The sequence below is a fragment of the Lycium barbarum genome, chromosome 12, assembly GCF_019175385.1.
Source record: "Lycium barbarum isolate Lr01 chromosome 12, ASM1917538v2, whole genome shotgun sequence".
Taxonomy (NCBI): Eukaryota; Viridiplantae; Streptophyta; class Magnoliopsida; order Solanales; family Solanaceae; genus Lycium; species Lycium barbarum.
In genome coordinates, this window is record NC_083348.1 from 85,208,875 (window position 1) to 85,229,655 (window position 20,781).

The 20,781-nt window shown below is 36.9% G+C and overlaps 2 protein-coding genes and 1 pseudogene across 2 annotated transcripts; all 3 read left to right on the top strand.

Moving 5' to 3' along the window:
* Nucleotides 1-32: 32 nt before the first annotated feature.
* Nucleotides 33-2,141, top strand: LOC132622975 (stem-specific protein TSJT1-like). The gene is made up of 4 exons (XM_060337664.1): nt 33-378; nt 754-994; nt 1,435-1,555; nt 1,639-2,141. The coding sequence occupies exons 1-4, from the start codon at nt 167-169 to the stop codon at nt 1,830-1,832; spliced, it is 768 nt and encodes a 255-aa protein (XP_060193647.1). The 5' UTR covers nt 33-166; the 3' UTR covers nt 1,833-2,141.
* Nucleotides 2,142-3,705: 1,564 nt separating this feature from the next.
* Nucleotides 3,706-5,360, top strand: LOC132622974 (F-box protein CPR1-like; annotated as a pseudogene).
* A 12,392-nt stretch (nt 5,361-17,752) lies between these two features.
* Nucleotides 17,753-20,459, top strand: LOC132622539 (F-box protein CPR1-like). Its single transcript, XM_060337145.1, has 2 exons — nt 17,753-19,147; nt 20,232-20,459. Exon 1 carries the CDS (start codon nt 17,950-17,952, stop codon nt 19,126-19,128), a length of 1,179 nt encoding a protein of 392 aa, XP_060193128.1. The 5' UTR covers nt 17,753-17,949; the 3' UTR covers nt 19,129-19,147; nt 20,232-20,459.
* The last annotated feature ends 322 nt before the right edge of the window (nt 20,460-20,781 follow it).

The window sequence follows — 20,781 nt, forward strand, 5'->3', positions numbered from 1 at the left end:
ATAATGTTGACACCTTTGTATCCTCCAACCCCTTAGCTATAAATACTCACAAATCGCTTATCATTTCATATAATTTCTACCAAAGTATATTATCCCACTTTGTGTGCTTTTTCAATACCATTTGTTATTCCATTGATTTAGTTTGAGAAGAAAAAAAGAAAGAAAAATGTTGGCAATTTTCAAGAAAAGTGTTGTTGATCCACCAAAGGAGCTTCAAAGCCCAGCCTCTTTGCAAACATCAAACAAGGCTGCATCCCCTGAAGAGACTATGAAGAATTTCTTAGCTTCAAATTTCAATAATGGGTTTTCTATTGGATTCATGGATAAGGCATTATTGGCCTATTGCAAACCTCCACCTTCATCAAATGCTCAACAAAGGTGAATCTTTTGTTCCAACAAAAAAGTTTTTTTTTTAAAAAATTCAACTGATCTTCTTATTGAGATTTGGTTATATATATATATTTTTTTAGAATCATGGTATCCGGGCCAGCTTACGTATGCCTAAATTAATCTCACGAGATACTTTTTAACTCCCATCAGCACTAATGGGTAACTGTGTCTAGGTGGACAAATAGGAAGAAATCACCTGTGACTTCGTTGCCTTGAGATTTGGCTATATTATTTATAAAATGATCATAAAGATTCAATTTTCGCTAAATGTTGATGATTTATTCTTGAATTCTTCAAATTTTGTTATTTTACAGCTTTTTTTGTGGTAATGAGAAAAATGTATGAACTTTTTTGGTTTTCCAGGTTGTTCTGTGGGTTGAATGACATATACTGCATTTTCATGGGAAGCTTGAACAACTTATGGGCACTAAACAAACAATATGGGCTGTCAAAGGGTACCAATGAGGCCATGCTTGTGAGTGAAGCATATCGCACCCTTCGTGACAGAGGCCCATTCCCTGCTCATGAGGTCCTCAAGGGTCTTGAGGGTAGCTTTGGCTTTGTGATTTATGATCACAAGGCTGGCAATGTCTTTGTTGCCCTTGTAAGTTTTTTTCCTAATTCTAAAGTTTTTTTCCATCAATATACATTTTTTTGTGTAACGATAGTGTCCGAGCCAGCTACCGTGCACCTCTTATTTTATTATGTAGTTGTTGCCTCCAACTGCTTACCAAGGCTTAGGCAGAGGCGAAAAATTAACTTCAGCCATTTTCATCCCACTCCGTTGAATGCTCGGCCTCACCATCCCATCAACATACATTATGCATTTTTTCTTACAGTTACATTCACCAAAAGAGAGTGCATATCTCCCCTATAAATGTATGTAAACAACAGCTTCTTACTCTGATTGGATATGGGATGATGGTGATACCAGTTTTGGAAAGGAAGAAAAACACCAAAGATCAGTTTCTTTTATTCTATTAAAACATAAAGTACTTTTTTCCTTTTCATTCACTCAATATCATGAATGGTGTCTATGTATAGGGTGCCGATGAAACAGCAAAGCTGTTCTGGGGAATAGCATCTGATGGATCTGTCATGATCTCTGATAATGTGGATCATATCAAAGCAAGCTGTCTCAAATCATTTGCTCCCTTCCCAACTGGTATGTAGCTCTTTTTAAATGAGAGAAACAGATGAATTGTCCAAACAAAAATTGATTTTTGATGAGATGGATTGTTTTGGCAGGGTGCATGTACCACAGTGAAAGTGGATTGAAGAGCTTTGAGCATCCAAGTTACAAGATGAAAGCAATGCCAAGAGTGGATAGTGAAGGAGCAATGTGTGGAGCTTGCTTCAAAGTTGATGTCTACTCAAAGGTGAATAGCATGCCAAGAGTTGGAAGTTCTGCCAACTGGGCTACTTGGGGCCAGCAGGCTTAGATTCATTTTAACTAACTACCAATATATAAAGAAGAAAGAACAAAAGTGCCTTTATCTTTGTCTTCATTCCTGTTGTTATTTTCTGATTCCCAATTGTATTTCAATAAGCTTCCTGCATCTTCCATAAGGGCCTCAGCTTTGTAAATTTCACTTTGAGGTTCCAACATGTGAAGATTGCTGAGTTTCCCTTTTTGTTTGTTTGTTCAGTTTTTAAGTCTTGAAAAGTAATGAGCTTCTTTTAAGTTATTTGTAATGACAATCAAGATGCAATGGCCTTATAGTTATTTCCTTCAAAAGATTTATGCTAAACCCCTTCAAGTTTCTCTATATTGAGCCCCTCCCCTCAACCCCAAAAAATTCCCATTTCAACCACTATAAAATTATCAGAGATAGATGGCTAACTCACTAACATGAATGAACAATTTGAATTTGAAGCTTACAAGGGAGGATGCACAGAGAGCTGAACAGGTGATCTCATCTATGTCATCAGATGAGTTGGAAAGAATGGTGAGATGGGCAGCAAGGATTCAAACTGGAATACAAGTTCTCAAGATTACCAAAGATTTTGTCATGGCAAATCCTGGCATGAGCTTGGCTATTTTTGTGCCCATTTTAGCAGTCTTCCTACACCTGCTAGGCTACATCTGAGTTCTTTCCTATTCTTTTTTGAGGATGTTAGCAAAATTCATTCTTTTTGTCAGTAAATAAAATTCTATACAAAACAGCACTAGATAGTGCTGGATATGTATAATATATAGCATTACAAGAGAAACTCATACTCCTCAACTACTCTTGCTAGGACTTGAAGAGATCTATCACTTTCAGCCTCATAAACAATATATATATGCTTTCTGCAACAAGAAGCTACAGAGAAATAGCTCTGAATTTAAGCCTTGAGTTAGACTGTTGTTTGCCTTCAAAACATCTTTGGTTTCTCTCCTTCCAAATCATCTATCATAAACAAGCTGTGATACCTTCTTTTTGCTTGAGGCATCTGGTATCCGAAATTTACTACCTTGACTAATCTCGATTCGTGCTGGTATGCCCACTAAGGGAGTATAGCACTCCCTACCAAGAAGTTCTGCATTCCCAAAATCCGAACTATTACCAAGGTCCTCTCCAGACTGGCTTTCCATTTTAACCTATTTGCCATATAAATCTGCATGGAAGCATTTAAGGCAACCTCCCAATAATCCTCATCCCTATCATTGTTACATCCTTCTTGCTGCTTCTTCTTCATCTTATATACTGAATCTTCCAGAATTACTCTTCCAAACCTTTCCTTTGATTATCTTTATCAATCACACAGACAGAGCATATACAAATAAATGAAGAAAAAGAAAATTGAACCAATCCACCCATCTAAGTTGACTACATGAAATTGCAAACTTCAAGCCATTCTTGTATCTTATAGCCTCTGCAAGATTTTTAATGATTCGTCAATTTTTCCACGTCATTGTGCGTGCAGTTCACACGGCTAGACTTATTTACACATATTGTGTGAGATGTTCAATAGAAATACTTTTATTAGGATTAGAGTCTTCAATGCGTACCGACCTTAATTGAAGTGTCCAAATAAAAGATTGGAGCCAACTTTGAGGGGCACTATATATATGACCTTTCTTTTTGGTACTCTCTCATAACATAGACGTTTTAAAACTTTTCACATGAAAAAACAAATTTTGTAAGGTAAAATATTGATAGAACAGAAGATGAAAAAAGTACCCTTGTTCCATGCCATTCTCTCCGTGATAAAGACTAGAGATTAAGGGGTCCTTTGTTATGCCAGACAAGTACAAATAATCTTGGGTTACTAATTCTGAAATACGTTATATCAGGATTAGAAATAATATCGAGATAAGTTATCCCGGTGGAAAAATAGTACCAGGAATCCATGATTAGTTATCTCTGGATAAAATAATGAAAATGACAAAAATACCTCTGAGAAATTATTGTAAACAAACAGTTTCTTAGAAATTATGCAATGCATGTTATTTTTAATACAACATATCAAACAGTCAAATAATACCAAAATAACTAATCCCAATATAACCAATCTCAACATAATTAGCCCCAACATAACTTGTTTTCAAACCAAACGAACCCTAAAGTTAATATGTTGAAAAAGAAATGACCAATGTTTTAGTATGGAATATTCTTTTTTGTTTTGTTTCAACAATATGATTATTCCCAGGCAAAAAACAATATGGAACATCCTGTCTAGAATAAGCAGACAAATTTAGCCCTTCACCCAAAAACAACATAAGCGTCTTTGTCTCTCTCACTCTCTTACCCATTCTTCCATTTCATACATTCCTAAAACCCTAAACCCTACCCACAATGTCGAACATTCCACCTGAAGTTATCAGTGATATATTTTCTGGACTTCCAGTCAAGTCTTTGCTCAGATTCAGGTGCGTTTCAAAATCAATCAAAACCCTCATAGACAGCCCAACATTCATCCAAGCACACTTAAACCAACACATGCTTAAGCCCAACTCGCTTATTATCACGGCTCACCACAAGGCTAACAACCTTTTCTGTGTTGACAACTTCAGTAGTTCAACCCAACAACAACAACCAAAAGAGCTTGACCACCCACTGAAGCAACACGATGGCCCAACTCAGATGATGGGCTCTTGTCGTGGTTTGTTTGTGATATCTAACTGCATGGGTCATAATGGTGTCTGGAATCCTTCAACTAACATGTTTAGGAAATTGCATGTTTGTCATTTCGATCCTCCAAGCAAAACTCCACATGAAAGTGGTCCAGGGATGGCCCAAATGTGTGGTGGTTTTGGGTATGATAGTTCTGCTGATGATTATAAGGTGGTTGCAATAGCCCAATGGTATCATCCTGATGATCAACCTCCCTTATTTTCCGAGACAAGGATTTATAGTTTGAAGTTTGGTGGGTGGAAGAAGGTTAAGGAGACTTGTCCTCACTGGTTGCTTTTGGAAGATTATGGTGCCTTTTCTGGAGGTGCATTGCATTGGATTGTAACTAAGAAAAATCTGTCAGGTCGAGCCCGTTGATTCGTCTTAATCTTGGAAGTGAGAGGTTTGAGCAGGTGCCATTTCCTGACAATTTGGGTGAGCCAATACAATTGAATATGGCAGCATTGGGAGAATGTCTTTGCTTGCTTGCAGGTCATTTCACTAGTAGGAATGCAAATGTGTTGGATCATCTTGACATATGGATGATGAAGGACGACCAGTCTTGGATTAAGTTGTTAAAATTTGACCAGTTAGAGGGTCGTCAACATTTTACTTGTCTAAGGCCAATAGCATATTCAGTGACTGGAAAGGAAGTTCTTATGGAAATGGATAACAAAAAGTTTCTTTGGTATAGTCTTGAAAAGAAGTCCCTCAAATATGCTAAGATTAGTGGTGGATTGGACTGTTTTGAATCCTTTCTCACTTTTGAAAACCTTGCTCCCTTATATCGAAAGGATAGGAAGAAATGGATTGAGGAACGAGATGACTTGGTCTGAAGTAACTATAGAGGTAATTGAGATGCATGTTTTACCACTTTATTTTTGCTTTTCCTTGGCGATAGACACTAACATGCTATTTATTTGATCAAGTTTTCTACTAGATGAATATGGGGGGACAATAGTGTTATTCTAAATCCTGTTTCTCTTTTCACCAGTGAGGTGGGGGAACACGTTATAAAGTAAAATGTTTGAGGGACTTACAAAAAGGATCTTGCTGATATGTTACACCCTACACGAGTAGTTGAATTTAATTCTGCATTTCTTATAACTTCTAAAAAATTGGAAGTTGAGATTGTCTCATCTTAGCTGACTACTTTTTATGGTTGTCTAATCATGTCCTCCGAATTATAAAACCTTGTCATAATGTGGTCCAAGATAATTCTAAAATCAACCAACTGGTTCAGTTTCGTTGATCTTAGAAGAAAAGTAACTCAGTCTGTGACTGACTTCTTTACAAAATTACAACTTGGGATGTGTAAACTATGGCTCATTGATTGTGTTGCTGTTAGTTCTCTATTACTTCTTAGTGTCACTGACAATTCATCTATCCTATAATCTTGTGTCCGAGTTGACTTTTCATTCAAATATACATCAAATCAAAGATGTTTTTCAATAGTTAAACATTCTGGATCCTCGAAATGATTGCGTCCTTTTATATTGTATTATTTTTCGCTTTTGACATCTTAGATTTTTAAAAATTTGATCCTACAGTTAACTTTGATCGAAGCCTCTTACTTTAGAATGCCTCATATGGAAACAGAGTTTGGATGAATTAGCACTTGGGTATTTATTTAGTACATGTTGTATTGCTGCAAGTCTTACTTCCATTTTGTTGCTTGGTGATAGAAGAATTCAAATTGGAACTTTAAAGCAACACTCCTTATCAAAAAAAAAAAAAAAGAAACAACTTTGGAGAAGTTTAAAACTAGAGTATAGAGGTAAGTGAAATGGATGTTTTATCTTATATGGGGAACATGAGTATAGGTCTAATATCTAATTCTCTTTTCCTAGTGAAATAGGGGAACACATTATAAATTAAAATGTTTTTGGGGACTTGTGATCGAAGAATCTTGCTGATATGTTATATGAGTAGTCGAATTTAATGCATTTCACTGTCTGGCTTCTAAAGGTTTGGCAGTTAAGATTGCCTCGTCTTAGTTGACTACTCTTTCTGGTTGTCTAATCCTGACTTCTCAATTATAAAACCTTGACGTTCTTTTTGTCTACGATAAATATGAAAATCATCTAATTGGTTCGGTTTCTTTGACAGACCAGAAAATTACTCAGTCTATGAAAGGCTGCTTTTCAAAATTACATCTAGGAATGTAAATTTTGTCTCATGGACTGTCTTGATGTCCCTGTAGTTCTCCATTATTTCGTAGTATCACTGATAATCCATCTATCTGTGGTCTTGTTTTCAAGTTGACTTGTCATTCAAATAGACATCTAGTCAAAGACGTTTTTAAAATCATTGAATAGCTTAATAAAATGCTGAATCCTCTACATGATTGTGTAATCCCTGTATCATTTTTTCCTCATCCAACTTGCTTTATACTTTAGCAAGTGTCTTCCAGTTTTGAATTTCACGTTACATTTTAAAGTTGGGCCATTAATGGTTACGGGTGATCATCCCATCGTACATCTGATCAGAAGGCTATGGAGTCCTCCAAAGCTTCCAAAATAAAATGGTTGATTGAGTCATCGGAATATTCATTGTGTTCTAATATGTCTTGCAAAGTCCTTCGAAGTGAATGGGATAACTAATTAAACAAGTAAAAGGAGCCCTTCTTGTGGATGAAGAAGTGCGTGCTTTGGCACACTAGATATTACAGCCTAATACTTTTCATGGAGGTAGGTTTCAGGTACAATTGACGCCCCTTTCCTGCCTGCCACATCCCAACCCTCTTGTGTGGAACATTGAGTTTACTTGTTTGAACTGATTTCTTAACATTGTAATAACAGAGATATTGTTGTTCTTGCAGGGGGAGTAATTTGCAGTTTAAGAAGGGATGAAGAATAGAGAAGCCCTTTCCAATTATCTCTGGCTCTCCTTTATACATATATAGAGTTAGTGCAGTTTTTGACATTTTTCTTTTGTTAGCAAAACAAATTGTTGTTGTGGCTGGAAACTAATCTTTTGGTGTAAGTGCTATTCCGCTATCTGGTATAGACATGTGTAAAAACTACTTGATATTATGTGGTACTATTAGTATTAACTAGTAAGAAATTTGAATCTTCACCTATGTATTTAGTGTAGAAGTCATTTTGGATGCTGGAAACTTCTGGTTAACATATGACCAATATTTTGCCTGCTGGCTCTAGTGTTAATATTTGGTGATTCCTGTGAGGATTTTTTTTCGTGTTTTTGAGTTGGGGCCGTCACATTTGAAGATTTCCATATCAGCCCCAAAAGGGAGTTGGATTGAAAGATGATGCTTATAATTTTGGTGGCAAAATCTATATTTTAAACAGGTACCACTTATCAATGGTAGTTCAAAAAGACCAAACATTTGATCGTCTTTTTGTTTGTTGACCAACATACTGTCCCTCTTAGATTTGCAGGAGAGAATCACTTAGAAAACGAGGAAAAGGGAAAATTCCATGTCAGGTAGTTCTTTGCAACATAGAGATTCCTAGTTGACACGAAGATTTCAACTTTGTGGCTGTGATTATGTTCTCTAAGGCTATTGCCGAGTCATCTTGAGTTGGCTGTGATTATGTTCTCTAAGGATAATGTTTTTCTCTTGCACTCTGTTTTGAACTGTTATTAAATCTTTTAGTATTGCAGTATTGCGAGATCTGTCAATGTATGGAGAATATCATCGTTGTATTTTACTTGTGTTGATTAATTAATTCTTCATTTAGTTCACCTGGTGAGTCCTTGCCTCGGGTTTGGATGGTGAGGGGATCAGTGTTATGGCTAAATTAGTTAAAATAATAAATAGGATTAGCTGTAAGATTTAGAGCTCAAAAAGCAATTACCAAATGGGAGATTCTATTTGCCCAACCATGAAACATGGTACATGACTTCTTTCCCATTTGTTCTAAGTTAGGAGGTCCAATGTTATTGCTTCATTCAAGCAAAAGCAGAACAGTAAGCCATGTAAACGTTGACGTAGATTGTCTTAGATGCTGGCCTTCCACATTTATGAATAATTGCTATGGCAACTTCAAATCGAGTGGGATTCTGCACTTTTGAATTCATAATAACTGTATCCTTGAGTCTGCCCAAACTAGAGGATGAGAAATGGTACATTCTTGACACAGATGGTTGACATTGATCATTTAAAAAAAACCGGTACAACGTCTACCGGAGGATCATCCATTAGTGGGAAGAAAGGATTTGCATCATACTGAGCAGATGGTTTGAAATCCAACTCTCGAGTTATAGCAGCTCAATCATTAAGGAACTTAGAGATACTATATGCATCAACAATCTTATGTGATATATACCCCTTATTTCATGCCACTCTCTCAGTAGTAAAGACTAAAGACTAAAGACTAAGAGGTGGTTTGGTGTGTTGCACAAGCATAAATAGTGGATAAAATTTACCCGTTTGGCCCTAAGAATTTTTCACCTTTTTCCGGAAAATGTTTTCACTTTAATTGGAAATCAATGTTTGGCCGTGGAAATTCCAAATAAAACTTGTGGAATTTGAAAAACACCAAAAAATCTGTTTTCGCTTTTTTGACTTTTAGTAAATTCAAACAACCAAATATTCTTTACAAAAATTATAACCAAATACAACTCCAACTTCAAAATTTCAAATAAAGTGAAAAATATTTGGTTTTCATGGCCAAACGCCTACTTGTATCGTCTTATCACTTGTTTGGTTACTAATTCTGAAGTAAGTTATACCGGGATGTAATGTGGCCTTATTTTGAAATAAAATATTATGCTTGGAGCCAAAGTTTGCTTGTATGGATGAGAAATTTTTGATTATTTTTCATTTTCTTTTTCCACAACTTGGAGGCCAAGTTTGGCCCCTATAAAAGGAAAGCATTTATCTCCATTTGAAGACACACCAAAACAATTCAAGAGCTTCTCATCTCTTAGCTTTGTCTTCTTCTTCCTCCCTTTTTATTTAGAGTATTATTGTAAGAGAGTTATGTGTTGGGAAACACTTGTGTGAACCCTTCTTTGGAGTGATCTTGTGAGGTTATTCTTTTGGGATACTTTTGGGGTAATTAGAGTATTTACTCTTGTCACGACCCAGCCCTGTGGGCCGCGACTGGTGCCCTACTTGGACACCCAAACAGACATACATACCAAATCGTCATATTATAGCTTAACTCAAATTTCGTATTCATCATTTTAAACAGAACTGAAAGTAAATATTATCTTAAGCGGTCGCATGTACAAAAATATCATATCAAAGCCAAAAGGGGCGGCGGGATACACATCGCCGCACATATACACAAATACAAATATACAGGCCATTTGGCCGTATTCAAATCTGATAGGTTGGCGGAATATACGTCGCCAGATACATACACGTATACAAACAAATGGGTCGTTTTGGCCATAATAGTAAACGGGACCGCATTAAGACGCAGATCATAAACAAACGAATACACACGTGACCCATGACCCACATATATGACTACAGGCCTCTACAAATCATAACAGAATCATATGACGGGACAGGGCCCCGCCGTACCCCAAATAGTAAAATGTACAGAAACATATGCATCATAAAAGATATGTACCAACATATGAGCTCCGGATCAAAAGGAACACTCTGTAATAGCAGAATATGTGGCCTACACTGGCAGATCGCGAGCCTCTGTACCTGCGGGCATGAAACGCAGCCCCCGAAGAAAGGGGGTCAGTACGAAAGATGTACTGAGTATGTAAATCATAGAGTACAGAAATCCCAACTGCAACTGAAGTGAAAGGTACAGAGAGAAAATACCGGATCAATATATCAAAACTTGTACTGAAGACATATGTACATAATGCAAACAGAAATCATGCATAAGGCTCAGGAACGTGGTCACCACTCCGACGCTGGTGCCACAACACAGCATACTCCAGAAGGTTTCAAATCTCCGTACAACCCCGAACATAACATATCACATCATCAAATCGTATCATAAGCCATATCACAGCATAACTCCATAAACGGTACCCGGCCCTATGGCGAGGTCTCGGGAACCGTAACACATCATACTGCCGAATTTGTCATAGTGCGCACGATCACAAAACCGGCCCGGGAACCGGCGAACGATATCATAGTAGTAGGCACGAGCAGAGTAGTGCGGAAATCATATGCATATACATAATTAAATTCCAAAACTCGACAAATAGATACATATACATATATTTTGATATCAAAAAGCCCAAAGTAAGTATCGAGTCTGTCGGAATTAGTATACAAAAGATATGAGCCTTTAATTTTATAACACTTTCGAAAATGCCTCATAAACCATTTTCTGAAAGTTTAGTATCATTCACACTAGGGAGCTTTCAAACAACTTACGGAACAAATCAAACGAAGCCTTAGATTCGTAGGCGAAAGTCCCCCTTTATCTTATACAAAAATAGATTAAGTAAGACATACGAAGGAGATCTCGGGACTAGTGGGCCCACCTCGGGTCAAGTCGAGGTGACGTACGAAATTTACAAACACTAGACCTTATGGAGTCATTCATGAAAGCTTAGGGGTGATTCGGTCATATTTATGAAGATCACGAATGTTTGAACATTCTTTCCAACAAAATATCAAAGTTCTAATTCAATTATGCTGAATGGAATAGTGCAAAAAGTAAACTCGGATTTCTATGAGCAGAATATTTACCGAGGTTCAAATCCAAACCTAGTATATCTTGGACATGCCAAAAGAATGAAAGAGATAGCTTTACATACCTTTTCCGCTTCCTACCCGTCTCCAAAATCACGTCTCAAGTTCGCCAAAATCTACAATTTGGTCACGATTACCAAATGTTAATTGTAAGGCTTTAAGATTTCGATCTCAACCAATACTTGTCTACAAAAATTTGGGAAGCATCTCCCCTATACATATAACATCCCCGAGATTAAGCTCGGCCAAAATATCAACAACAACAGCCCAACAATACCAACAACATCAACAATCATCACAAAATACATTATAACATAAATAGTCTTCTTTTCTGCCTAGTTCAACAACTTCCGTTCCAACTTCACACTATCAAACTAATATCAACATTCTCCATATCCATTTACTAATTCAAGATTATTCAAACATATTTCAATAGCATTCCAAACAATATTCATGGATCCAAGTATTCCCGCCAATTCCATATTCCATCCGAAATTTCCACAAATGCGACAAAACTACTAAATCGCATTGTCTTCTTCCAAATTCAATAACAATAACAATGATTCACATTCTAGAATTCTACTTTCATAATTATATAAAAACTATATAAAAATCATATAATTTCCCATAACAACCCACAACCATTTTTAATACTAACTCGAATCGTTAAACCTTTATTTACGTCATAAACGCCACAACGACACAACTAACAAGCTAAACAAAATATAATTCACCATCCCCATACCATTATGGCTCACAGCCACACATACTTCACACCCACACACGCGCCATGCACACACACACCACAATTCCATAATTCTCATCCAATTCCCATCATTATAACATATATACTTATTCCATAACACAAAAGAATAAGTTCTTACCTTTTTCTTCAATTTTTCCACTTGCCACAAACGTCGTCCTCTCGCTTAACTAATTATACCACGTTGTAGAGCGTCTTGAACTTGTTAAGAATTCAAGAAGAACAAGATTTTTGGATCAAAGTTTAAGAACTTGGAATTTTTTTTTTGTTCTTCACTAGCTTCGGCCGAGGGGCCTCTTTGGAGGTGCTCTCAAATTTTTTTCTTCTTGAAACTTCTTAGATAAGAATGAAGACTAAGTCCCTTTTAAGTATATTTATCACATGGTTATAATAACATGGGCTTGGGCCTATTCTACCCTTCCATGGCCGGCCATCCCATAAATTGGGCCTCAATTTTTCTTTTTTTTTTTTTTGAGCTCAATAATTCATGGACCTTATTTTGTAATTCCCGAAACTAATTTCCGAAATTCCAATTTTGCCCTTGGCCTTCCTCCGTGTTTCCGCATCAATATTTTTCATGAATAACACACACTTATGAAATAAAATCAAATATAGCCCTCATTTCCTACAAAGCAAGATTGTTCCAAATTTTCCCAAATGCGCGAAAACGCGGGATATAACAACTCTAATTTTGTACTCTCTATTGTACTCTTGTTGGTATAGTGAAATTGCTCCTATCCGCTTGTGGACGTAGGTCACACTGACCAAACCACGTTAAATTTGTGCCTCATTTATTTTCTATACTTGTTGTTGTTATCAACTAACTATTGTCTTTGTTATTGTCATTATAATATTGTTTGGCTAAATTTCTCATTACCCGGGTTACCGATCCTAACAAATTGGTATCAGAGCCGGATCTAACCAGGTAAATTTCAGTAGCCAAAAATGATTGTAAAAAAAACTTTTGTTGAGAAATTTGACCGAAGTGCAAACTTCGGGATGTGGCAATTGAAGATGGAAGCTATCCTAATTCAGGACGGCTTAGATATGGCACTGGAAGGAAAAGAAAAGAACCCAGAAAGTATAACGGACCCCGAGTTTGGCGTCATAGATAAAAAGGCAAAATCAGGTATCATTTTTAAATCTCTCAAATGAGGTTTTACGTGAAGTATCCGTAGAAACCACAACCAAAAGCATGTGGGAAAAATTAAAAACCCTGTATATGAAGAGGACAGTGGAATATAGACTTTACCTGAAGCAAAAACTTTACACATTTCGTATGGTTGAAGGTACTTCTATACTCTCACATCTTGATGCATTTGATTCCATTCTTATGGATTTGAGCAATATTGATGCTGAAGTTAAAGATGAGGATCAAGTCGTGTTATTGCTTATTTCCCTTCCCCAGTCATTCAAACATATAAGAGATGCTATGCTTTATGGAAAGGATAATATCTCTTATAGAGATATCAAATCTATCTTAAAATCAAAGAACATATAGATAAAGATATTACTGGGGAAACTAGTACACCCCTTGGGGAAGGCTTGTTTGTAAGAGGTAGATCCGATAAGAAAGAATCAAGTAGTGAGAGGTCTAAATCAAGGTCAAAGTCTAAATACAGAAATGTTGTGTGCAAATATTGTCATAAGAAAGGTCATATTATTTCTGAATGCTATAAGTTGAAAAACAAAGAAAAATATAAGGAAAAGAAAAATGAGCACCAAAATACTAACACCGCTGAAGAAAGTGTAGCTGTAGATGAGACCGAGGGAATAATATTTTTAGCTACTAACAATAGCTTTAAATCTAATGATGAGTGGATTTTAGATTCAGGTTGTTCTTATCATATGTGTCCCAATAGGGATTTGTTTACCACATATGAATCTGTTGGAGGTAGAGTTGTCTTGATGGGCAACAACGCTCCATGCAAAGTTATTGGTAAAGGTACAATCCGAATCAGAATGCATGATGGTGTGGTGAGAACTCTCACTGATGTTAGATATGTTCTTGACTTAAAGAAAAATCTCATCTCATTGGGCACTCTAGAATCTCTTGGGTGCAAATACACAGGTGAAGGTGGAGTTTTAAAAATCTCTCTAGGTGCTCTTGTGATCATGAAAGCACGCAGATCTCGTACTTTGTACACTTTATTGGGATCCACTGTTACAGGTGCTGTTGCAGTTTCCACATCAAATTAACCTGATTTTGACATCACCAAATTGTGGCATATGCGATTGGGGCATATGAGTGAGAAAGGTCTTTCCATTCTCAACAAAAGAGGTCTCCTATGTGGACAAAGTACTGGAAACATGGAGTTCTGTGAACACTGTGTGTTCGGGAAGCAGAAAAGAGTCAGCTTCAAATCTCTAGCAATTCATCGAACAAAAGGTACTTTGGATTACATTCATTCAGATCTTTGGGGTCCTTTTCGTACCCCGTCAAAAGGTGGTGCCAGGTACATGCTAACTTTCATTGATGATTATTCAAGGAAAGTTTGGGTTTATTTCCTGAAAAATAAAAGTGATGTTTTCTTAAATTTCAAACAATGGAAAGTTTTGATTGAGAAGCAAACGGGAAAACAGGTCAAGCAGCTTAGAACAGATAATGGCTTGGAATTTTGTAATGATGAGTTCCACGAATTTTGCAAAAATGAAGGAATTGCTCGACATCGCACTGTGAGGATGACCCCTCAGCAAAATGGTGTTGCAGAAAGGATGAACAGAACTCTTTTGGAAAGAGCTCGTTTCTTGATTTCAAATGCTAGGTTGACAAACGCCTTTTGGGCAGAAGCTATCTCTACAGCTTGTTATATTGTCAACCGTGCTCCTTTTGCACCTTTGAACTTTAAGACTTCGGAGGAAATGTGGTCAGGTACTCTTGCTAATTATTCAAATTAAAAAAAATTGGTTGTCCCGCGTACATGCATGTGAATGAAGGAAAATTAGAGCCAAGGGCTAAAAAGTGTATTTTCTTTGGATATGCATCTTGGGTGAAAGGATATAGACTATGGTATCCTGATCCCAAGTCACCAAAATTTGTAATTAGTAGAGATGTAACTTTTGATGAATCTTCTATGTTACATCCCAGAAAAGAGTCTTCTAGCTCTTGTAATAAGAATAAAGAGCAAGGTATACATGAGCAGGTGGAGGTTGAGCTTGGCATTCCTTCTAAGCCAAGCTCATCAACTGTGGAACAAAATACAGTTGAAACTCCTGAAGTTGAGCCTGAAGTTAAACCAAATGAGTATTCCATAGCCACACACAGACCAAGGAGACAAATTCAAAAACCAGGAAGGTATGGAGATTATGTTGCATTTGCTTTTTCAGTTGCACAGGAAACTGAAGAAATTGGAGAACCATCAAAATATTCAGAAGCAGTTTCTGGTAGTGATTCAGCCAAGTGGCTGATTGCAATGAATGAAGAAGTTGAATCTCTCCAAAAGAATGGTACTTGGTCTCTTGTAAAGCCGCCATCAGGAAAGAGAATTTTTGGTTGCAAATAGGTCTTCAAGAAAAAAGATGGCATTTCAGGGGTTGAAGATGCACGGTATAAGGCACAATTAGTTGCAAAGGGCTATAGTCAGGTACAAGGAGTTGATTTTAATGATATTTTCTCACCTGTTGTTAAACATAGCTCCATTCGTGTTTTGCTTGCCTTAGTTGCCATGTATGATTTGGAGTTAGAACAGCTTGATGTTAAGACAGCTTTCGTACATGGCGAACTTGAGGAACAAATATACATGCATCAACCTGAAGGTTTTGAGATTGAAGGAAAAGAAGATCATGTTTGCTTGTTGAAGAAATCCTTATACGGATTAAAGCAGTCTCCAAGACAATGGTACAAAAGGTTTGATTCCTTTATGTTGGGTCATGATTATTCGAGGAGCATGTATGATAGTTGTGTTTACTTCCGGAAGTTAAATGATGGTTCATTTGTTTACTTATTGTTATATGTTGATGACATGCTCATTGCTGCTAAGGATTTGACAAAAATTCACAATTTGAAAAGTCAGCTGAAAAGTGAATTTGAAATGAAAGATTTAGGAGCAGCTAAGAAAATCCTTGGCATGGAGATCAAAAGAGATCGAGGAGCCAATCGGCTATTCCTGACCCAGAAGAAGTACTTGGAGAAAGTCTTGGAGAGGTTTGGCATGAAAGATGCTAAACCAGTGATTACTCCTCTTGCTGCTCATTTTAAGTTATCAGCTGCTCAATCACCGCAGTCAGAGGAAGAAGAGAGGTATATGGCACATGCACCATATTCTAGTGCAGTTGGCAATATTATGTATGCGATGGTGTGTACACGTCCAGATATTTCACAAGCAGTGAGTATGGTAAGCCGATATATGACTTGCCCTGGTAAAGCACATTGGCAGGCTGTGAAATGGATTCTCAGTTACTTAAAAGGTACTTCAAACGCTGTTTGGAGTTTGGGAGAAATACTGACTTTTTGGTTGGTTTTGTAGACTCTGATTATGCAGGTGATCTTGACAAAAGAAGATCACTGACAGGCTACGTGTTTTGCATTGGTGGTTGTGCTATCAGTTGGAAAGCTACATTACAACATGTAGTAGCTTTATCTACTACCGAAGCAGAATATATGGTCGTAATTGAGGCGATCAAAGAAGCCTTAAGGTTGAAGGGTCTATTTGCTGAACTTAGCTTACACCAAGGTGGTATTACCATTTTCTGTGATAGTCAAAGTGCCATTCACTTGACTAAAGATCATATGTATCATGAGAGGACGAAGCATATAGATATCAAGTATCACTTCATTTGGGAAACCATTGCTGAAGGAAAGGTCTCTGTTAAGAAAATCAACACCAGAGACAATCCTGCCGACCTGTTCACAAAAGCTCTTCTAGTTGGCAAGTTTAAGCTCTGCTTGAACTTGATTGACATTCATGAAGAATGATTTAGCCCATATGGGCTTTTGCGGAGAGGGTGGAGCAAAATTACTGTATCACTCAAAATTAGGCCAAGGTGGAGATTTGTAATGTGGCCTTATTTTGAAATAAAATATTATGCTTGGAGCCAAAATTTGCTTGTATGGATGAGAAATTTTTGATTATTTTTCATTTTCTTTTTCCACAACTTGGAGGCCAAGTTTGGCCCCTATAAAAGGAAAGCATTTGTCTCCATTTGAAGACACGCCAAAACAATTCAAGAGCTTCTCATCTCTTAGTTTTGTCTTCTTCTTCCTCCCTTTTTATTTAGAGTATTATTGTGCGAGAGTTATGTGTTGGGAAACACTTGTGTGAACCCTTCTTTGGAGTGATCTTGTGAGGTTATTCTCTTGGGATACTTTTGGGGTAATTAGAGTATTTACTCTAATTTTGTACTCTCTATTGTACTCTTGTTGATATAGTGAAATTGCTCCTCTCCGCTTGTGGACGTAGGTCACACTGACCGAACCACGTTAAATTTGTGCCTCATTTATTTTCTTTACTTGCTGTTGTTATCAACTAACTATTGTCTTTGTTATTGTCATTATAATATTGTTTAGATAAATTTTTCATTACCCGGATTACCGATCCTAACACAGGATTAGAAATAATACCGGGATAAGTTATCCCTGTCGGATGATGGAATAATAGTACCAGAATTAGTTATTCCTGGATAAAACAATGAAAATGACAAAAAATAATCTTGAGGTCCCTCAAACCCTTTTCTACCAAATAAGGTGAAGAGTATTTTTGTAAACAAACAACTTTTCTTAAAAAATATACAATGCATGCTTTTAATACAAAAACCCAAACAGTCAATAAGAAATAATTCCAAGATAACCAAAATAATTCCAAGATAACCAATCCAGCATAAAACAAAAGAACCCCTAAAGTTAATATGTTGAAAAAGAAATGACCAAAGTTTAGTACATGGAATATTCCGTTTTGTTTTGTTTGAACAACATGAATATTCCGAGAAAAAAAAACAATATGGAATCCTGTCTAGAATAAGGAGACAAAGTTAGCCTTTCACCCAAAAACAAAACAAGCGTCTCACTCTCTAGTACCCATTCTTCCATTTCGCTAAAACCCTAAACCCTACCCACAATGTCGGACATTCCACCTGAAGTTATCAGTCACATATTTTCTCGACTTCCAGTCAAGTCTTTGCTCAGATTCAGGTGTGTTTCCAAACCAGTCAAAGCCCTTATAGACAGCACAAACTTCATCCAAGCTCACCTAAAGCAACAAATGCTAAACCCCAACTCTCTTATTCTCAAGGCCAACAACAAAGCTCACAACATTTTCTCGGTTGACAACTTCAGTTCAACCCCGCAACAACAACCAAAAGAGCTTGACCACCCACTAAACCAACCCTTTGGTCCAACTCAGGTATTGGGTTCTTGTCGTGGTTTGCTTTTGATATCTAACAATATGAGTGAAAATGGTGTTTGGAATCCATCAACCAACATGTTTAGGAAGTTGCCTGTGTGTCACTTTAACCCTGAAAGTAAAACTCCAAAGGGACGTGGTCCGGGGTTGGCCCAAATTTGTGGTGGCTTTGGTTGTGATGTTTGTGGTGATGATTATAAGGTGGTTACGATAGGTCAATGGTATCACCCTGATGATAATCCTTCCTTAGTTTCTGCGACAATGGTTTATAGTTTGAAGTTTGGTGGGTGGAAGAAGCTTAAGGAGGATTGTCCATATTGGTTGCTTAAGGAAGATAATGGGACGTTCGCTGGAGGTGCATTGAACTGGATTGTAACTAAGGAACCATTAGTGAGGTCGAGCCCGTTGATTCTTGTTGGTCTTAACCTTGGAAGTGAGAGGTTTGAGGAGATGCCATTTCCTGAGAATTTGGGCAAGCCAATACAATTTAATTTGGCAGCTTTGGGTGAACGCCTTTGCTTGATTTCAGGTCACGTCACGAATGCGAAGGCAAATGTGTTGGATCATGTTGATGTATGGATGATGAAGGACCGGTCTTGGGTTAAGTTGTTTAAAGTTGAGCAGTTAGAGGGTCGTCAACATTTTACTTATCTGAGGCCAATAGCATATTCAGTTACTGGTAAGGAAGTTCTTATGGAAATGGATGGTAGGAAGTTTCTTTGGTATAGTCTTGAAAAGAAATCCCTCAAACATGCTAAGATTAGTGGTGGATTGGACTGTTTTGAAACCTTTGTCAGTTTTGATACCCTTGTCCCTTTATATGAAAAGCATGGGAAGAAAGGGATTGAGGAACGAGATGTCTCGGTGATAGAGGAATGCAAGTTGGAACTCTGAAGCAACATTAAAATTAGAGGTAATTGAAAGGCATGTTTTATCTTATATTACCACTTTATTGTTGCTTCTCCTTGGTAATAGATACTTACATGCTTTTTATTTGATCAAGTTTTCTACTAGATGAATATGGAGGGACAAGAGTGTTATTCTAAATCCTGTTTCTCTTTTCCCAGTGAGATGGGGGACACGTCATAAAGTGAAATGTTTTTAAAAATCATTGAATAGTTAAATATTCTGGATCTTCGACATGATTGCGCCCTTCATTATTGTATTATTTTTTTGCTTTTGTCATCTTGGATTTTTTTTAAATTTGATCCTAAAGTTAACATTGATCAAAGCCACTTACCTTAGAATGTGTGACATGGAAACAGAGTTCTGGAGGGATTAGTGGTTGGGTTTGTTTTAGTACATGTCGTATCGCTGCATAGTTTTACTTCCATTTTATTGCTTGTTGATAGAGGAATTCAAGATGGAACTATAAAGCAACTGTGGAAAAGTTTAAAATTAGTATAGAGATAAGTGAAATGGATGTTTTATCTTGTATGGGGAACAAGAGTATAGGTCTAAAACCTGATTCTCTTTTCCTAGTGAGATAGGGGAACACATTATAGATTAAAATGTTTTGGGGACTTGTGATTAAAGAATCTTGCTGATATGTTGTAGGAGTAGTCGAGTTTAATTCTGCAGTCTGGCTTCTAAAGGTTTGGAAGTTAAGATTGTCTTATCTTAGTTGACTATTTTTTCTGGTTATCTAATCCTGCCTTCTTAATAAAACCTTGTCGTATCTTTGTCCCAGACAATTTTTTTTAAAATTGTAGATTGAGTAATCGGAATATTCATCGTGTTCTAAATATGTCTTGCAAAGTCATTTGAAGTGAATGGGATAACTAATTAAACAAGTAAAAAGAGTCATTGTGGATGAAGAAATGCATGCTTTGACATGCTAGCTATTACAACCTAATGCTTTTCATGGAGGTAGGTTTCATGTACAATTAAGGCCCCTTTCCTACCTGCCACATCCCAACCCTCTTTTTTTGGAACATTTACTTGTTTGTACTGATTTCTTAGCATTGTTCATAATAGAGATATTGTTGTTCTTGCAGGGGGAGTGCGTTTCAGTTTAAGAAGGGATGCAGAATAGAGAAGCCCCTTCCATTTATCTCTGGCTATACATATATATATAGAGAGAGAGAGAGCTAGTGCAATATCTGACACTTATCTTCTGTTAGCAAAACAAATTGTTGTTGTTGCTAACTTTAATCAGTTGATGTAAGTGTTATTCCGCTATCTGGTATAGCCATGTGTAAAAACTACCTGATGATGTGGTACTATTAGTATTAGCTAGTAAGGTATTTGAATCTTCACCTATGTATCTAGTATAGCAGTCTTTTTGGCTGCTGGAAACTTCTGGTTAACATATGACCAATATTTTGCCTGCTGGTTCTAGTGTTAATATTTGGTGATTTCTGTGAGGATTTCTTTTTGTGTTTTTGAGTTGAGCCCATCACATTTAGAGATTTTCATATCAGCCCCAAAAGGGAGTTGGACTGAAAGATGATGCTTATAATTTTGGTTGCAAAACCTATAGTTAAATCAGGTACCACTTATCAATGGTAGGTCAAGAAGACCAAACATTTGATCCTTTATTGTCTT

Coding starts and splice junctions, on each gene's coding strand:
- LOC132622975 (XM_060337664.1), top strand. CDS start 167: ATGTTGGCAATTTTCAAGAAAAGTGTTGTTGATCCACCAAAGGAGCTT. Junction 379..753: donor TCATCAAATGCTCAACAAAG/GTGAATCTTTTG, acceptor TTGGTTTTCCAG/GTTGTTCTGTGGGTTGAATG. Junction 995..1,434: donor GCAATGTCTTTGTTGCCCTT/GTAAGTTTTTTT, acceptor GTCTATGTATAG/GGTGCCGATGAAACAGCAAA.
- LOC132622539 (XM_060337145.1), top strand. CDS start 17,950: ATGTCGGACATTCCACCTGAAGTTATCAGTCACATATTTTCTCGACTT.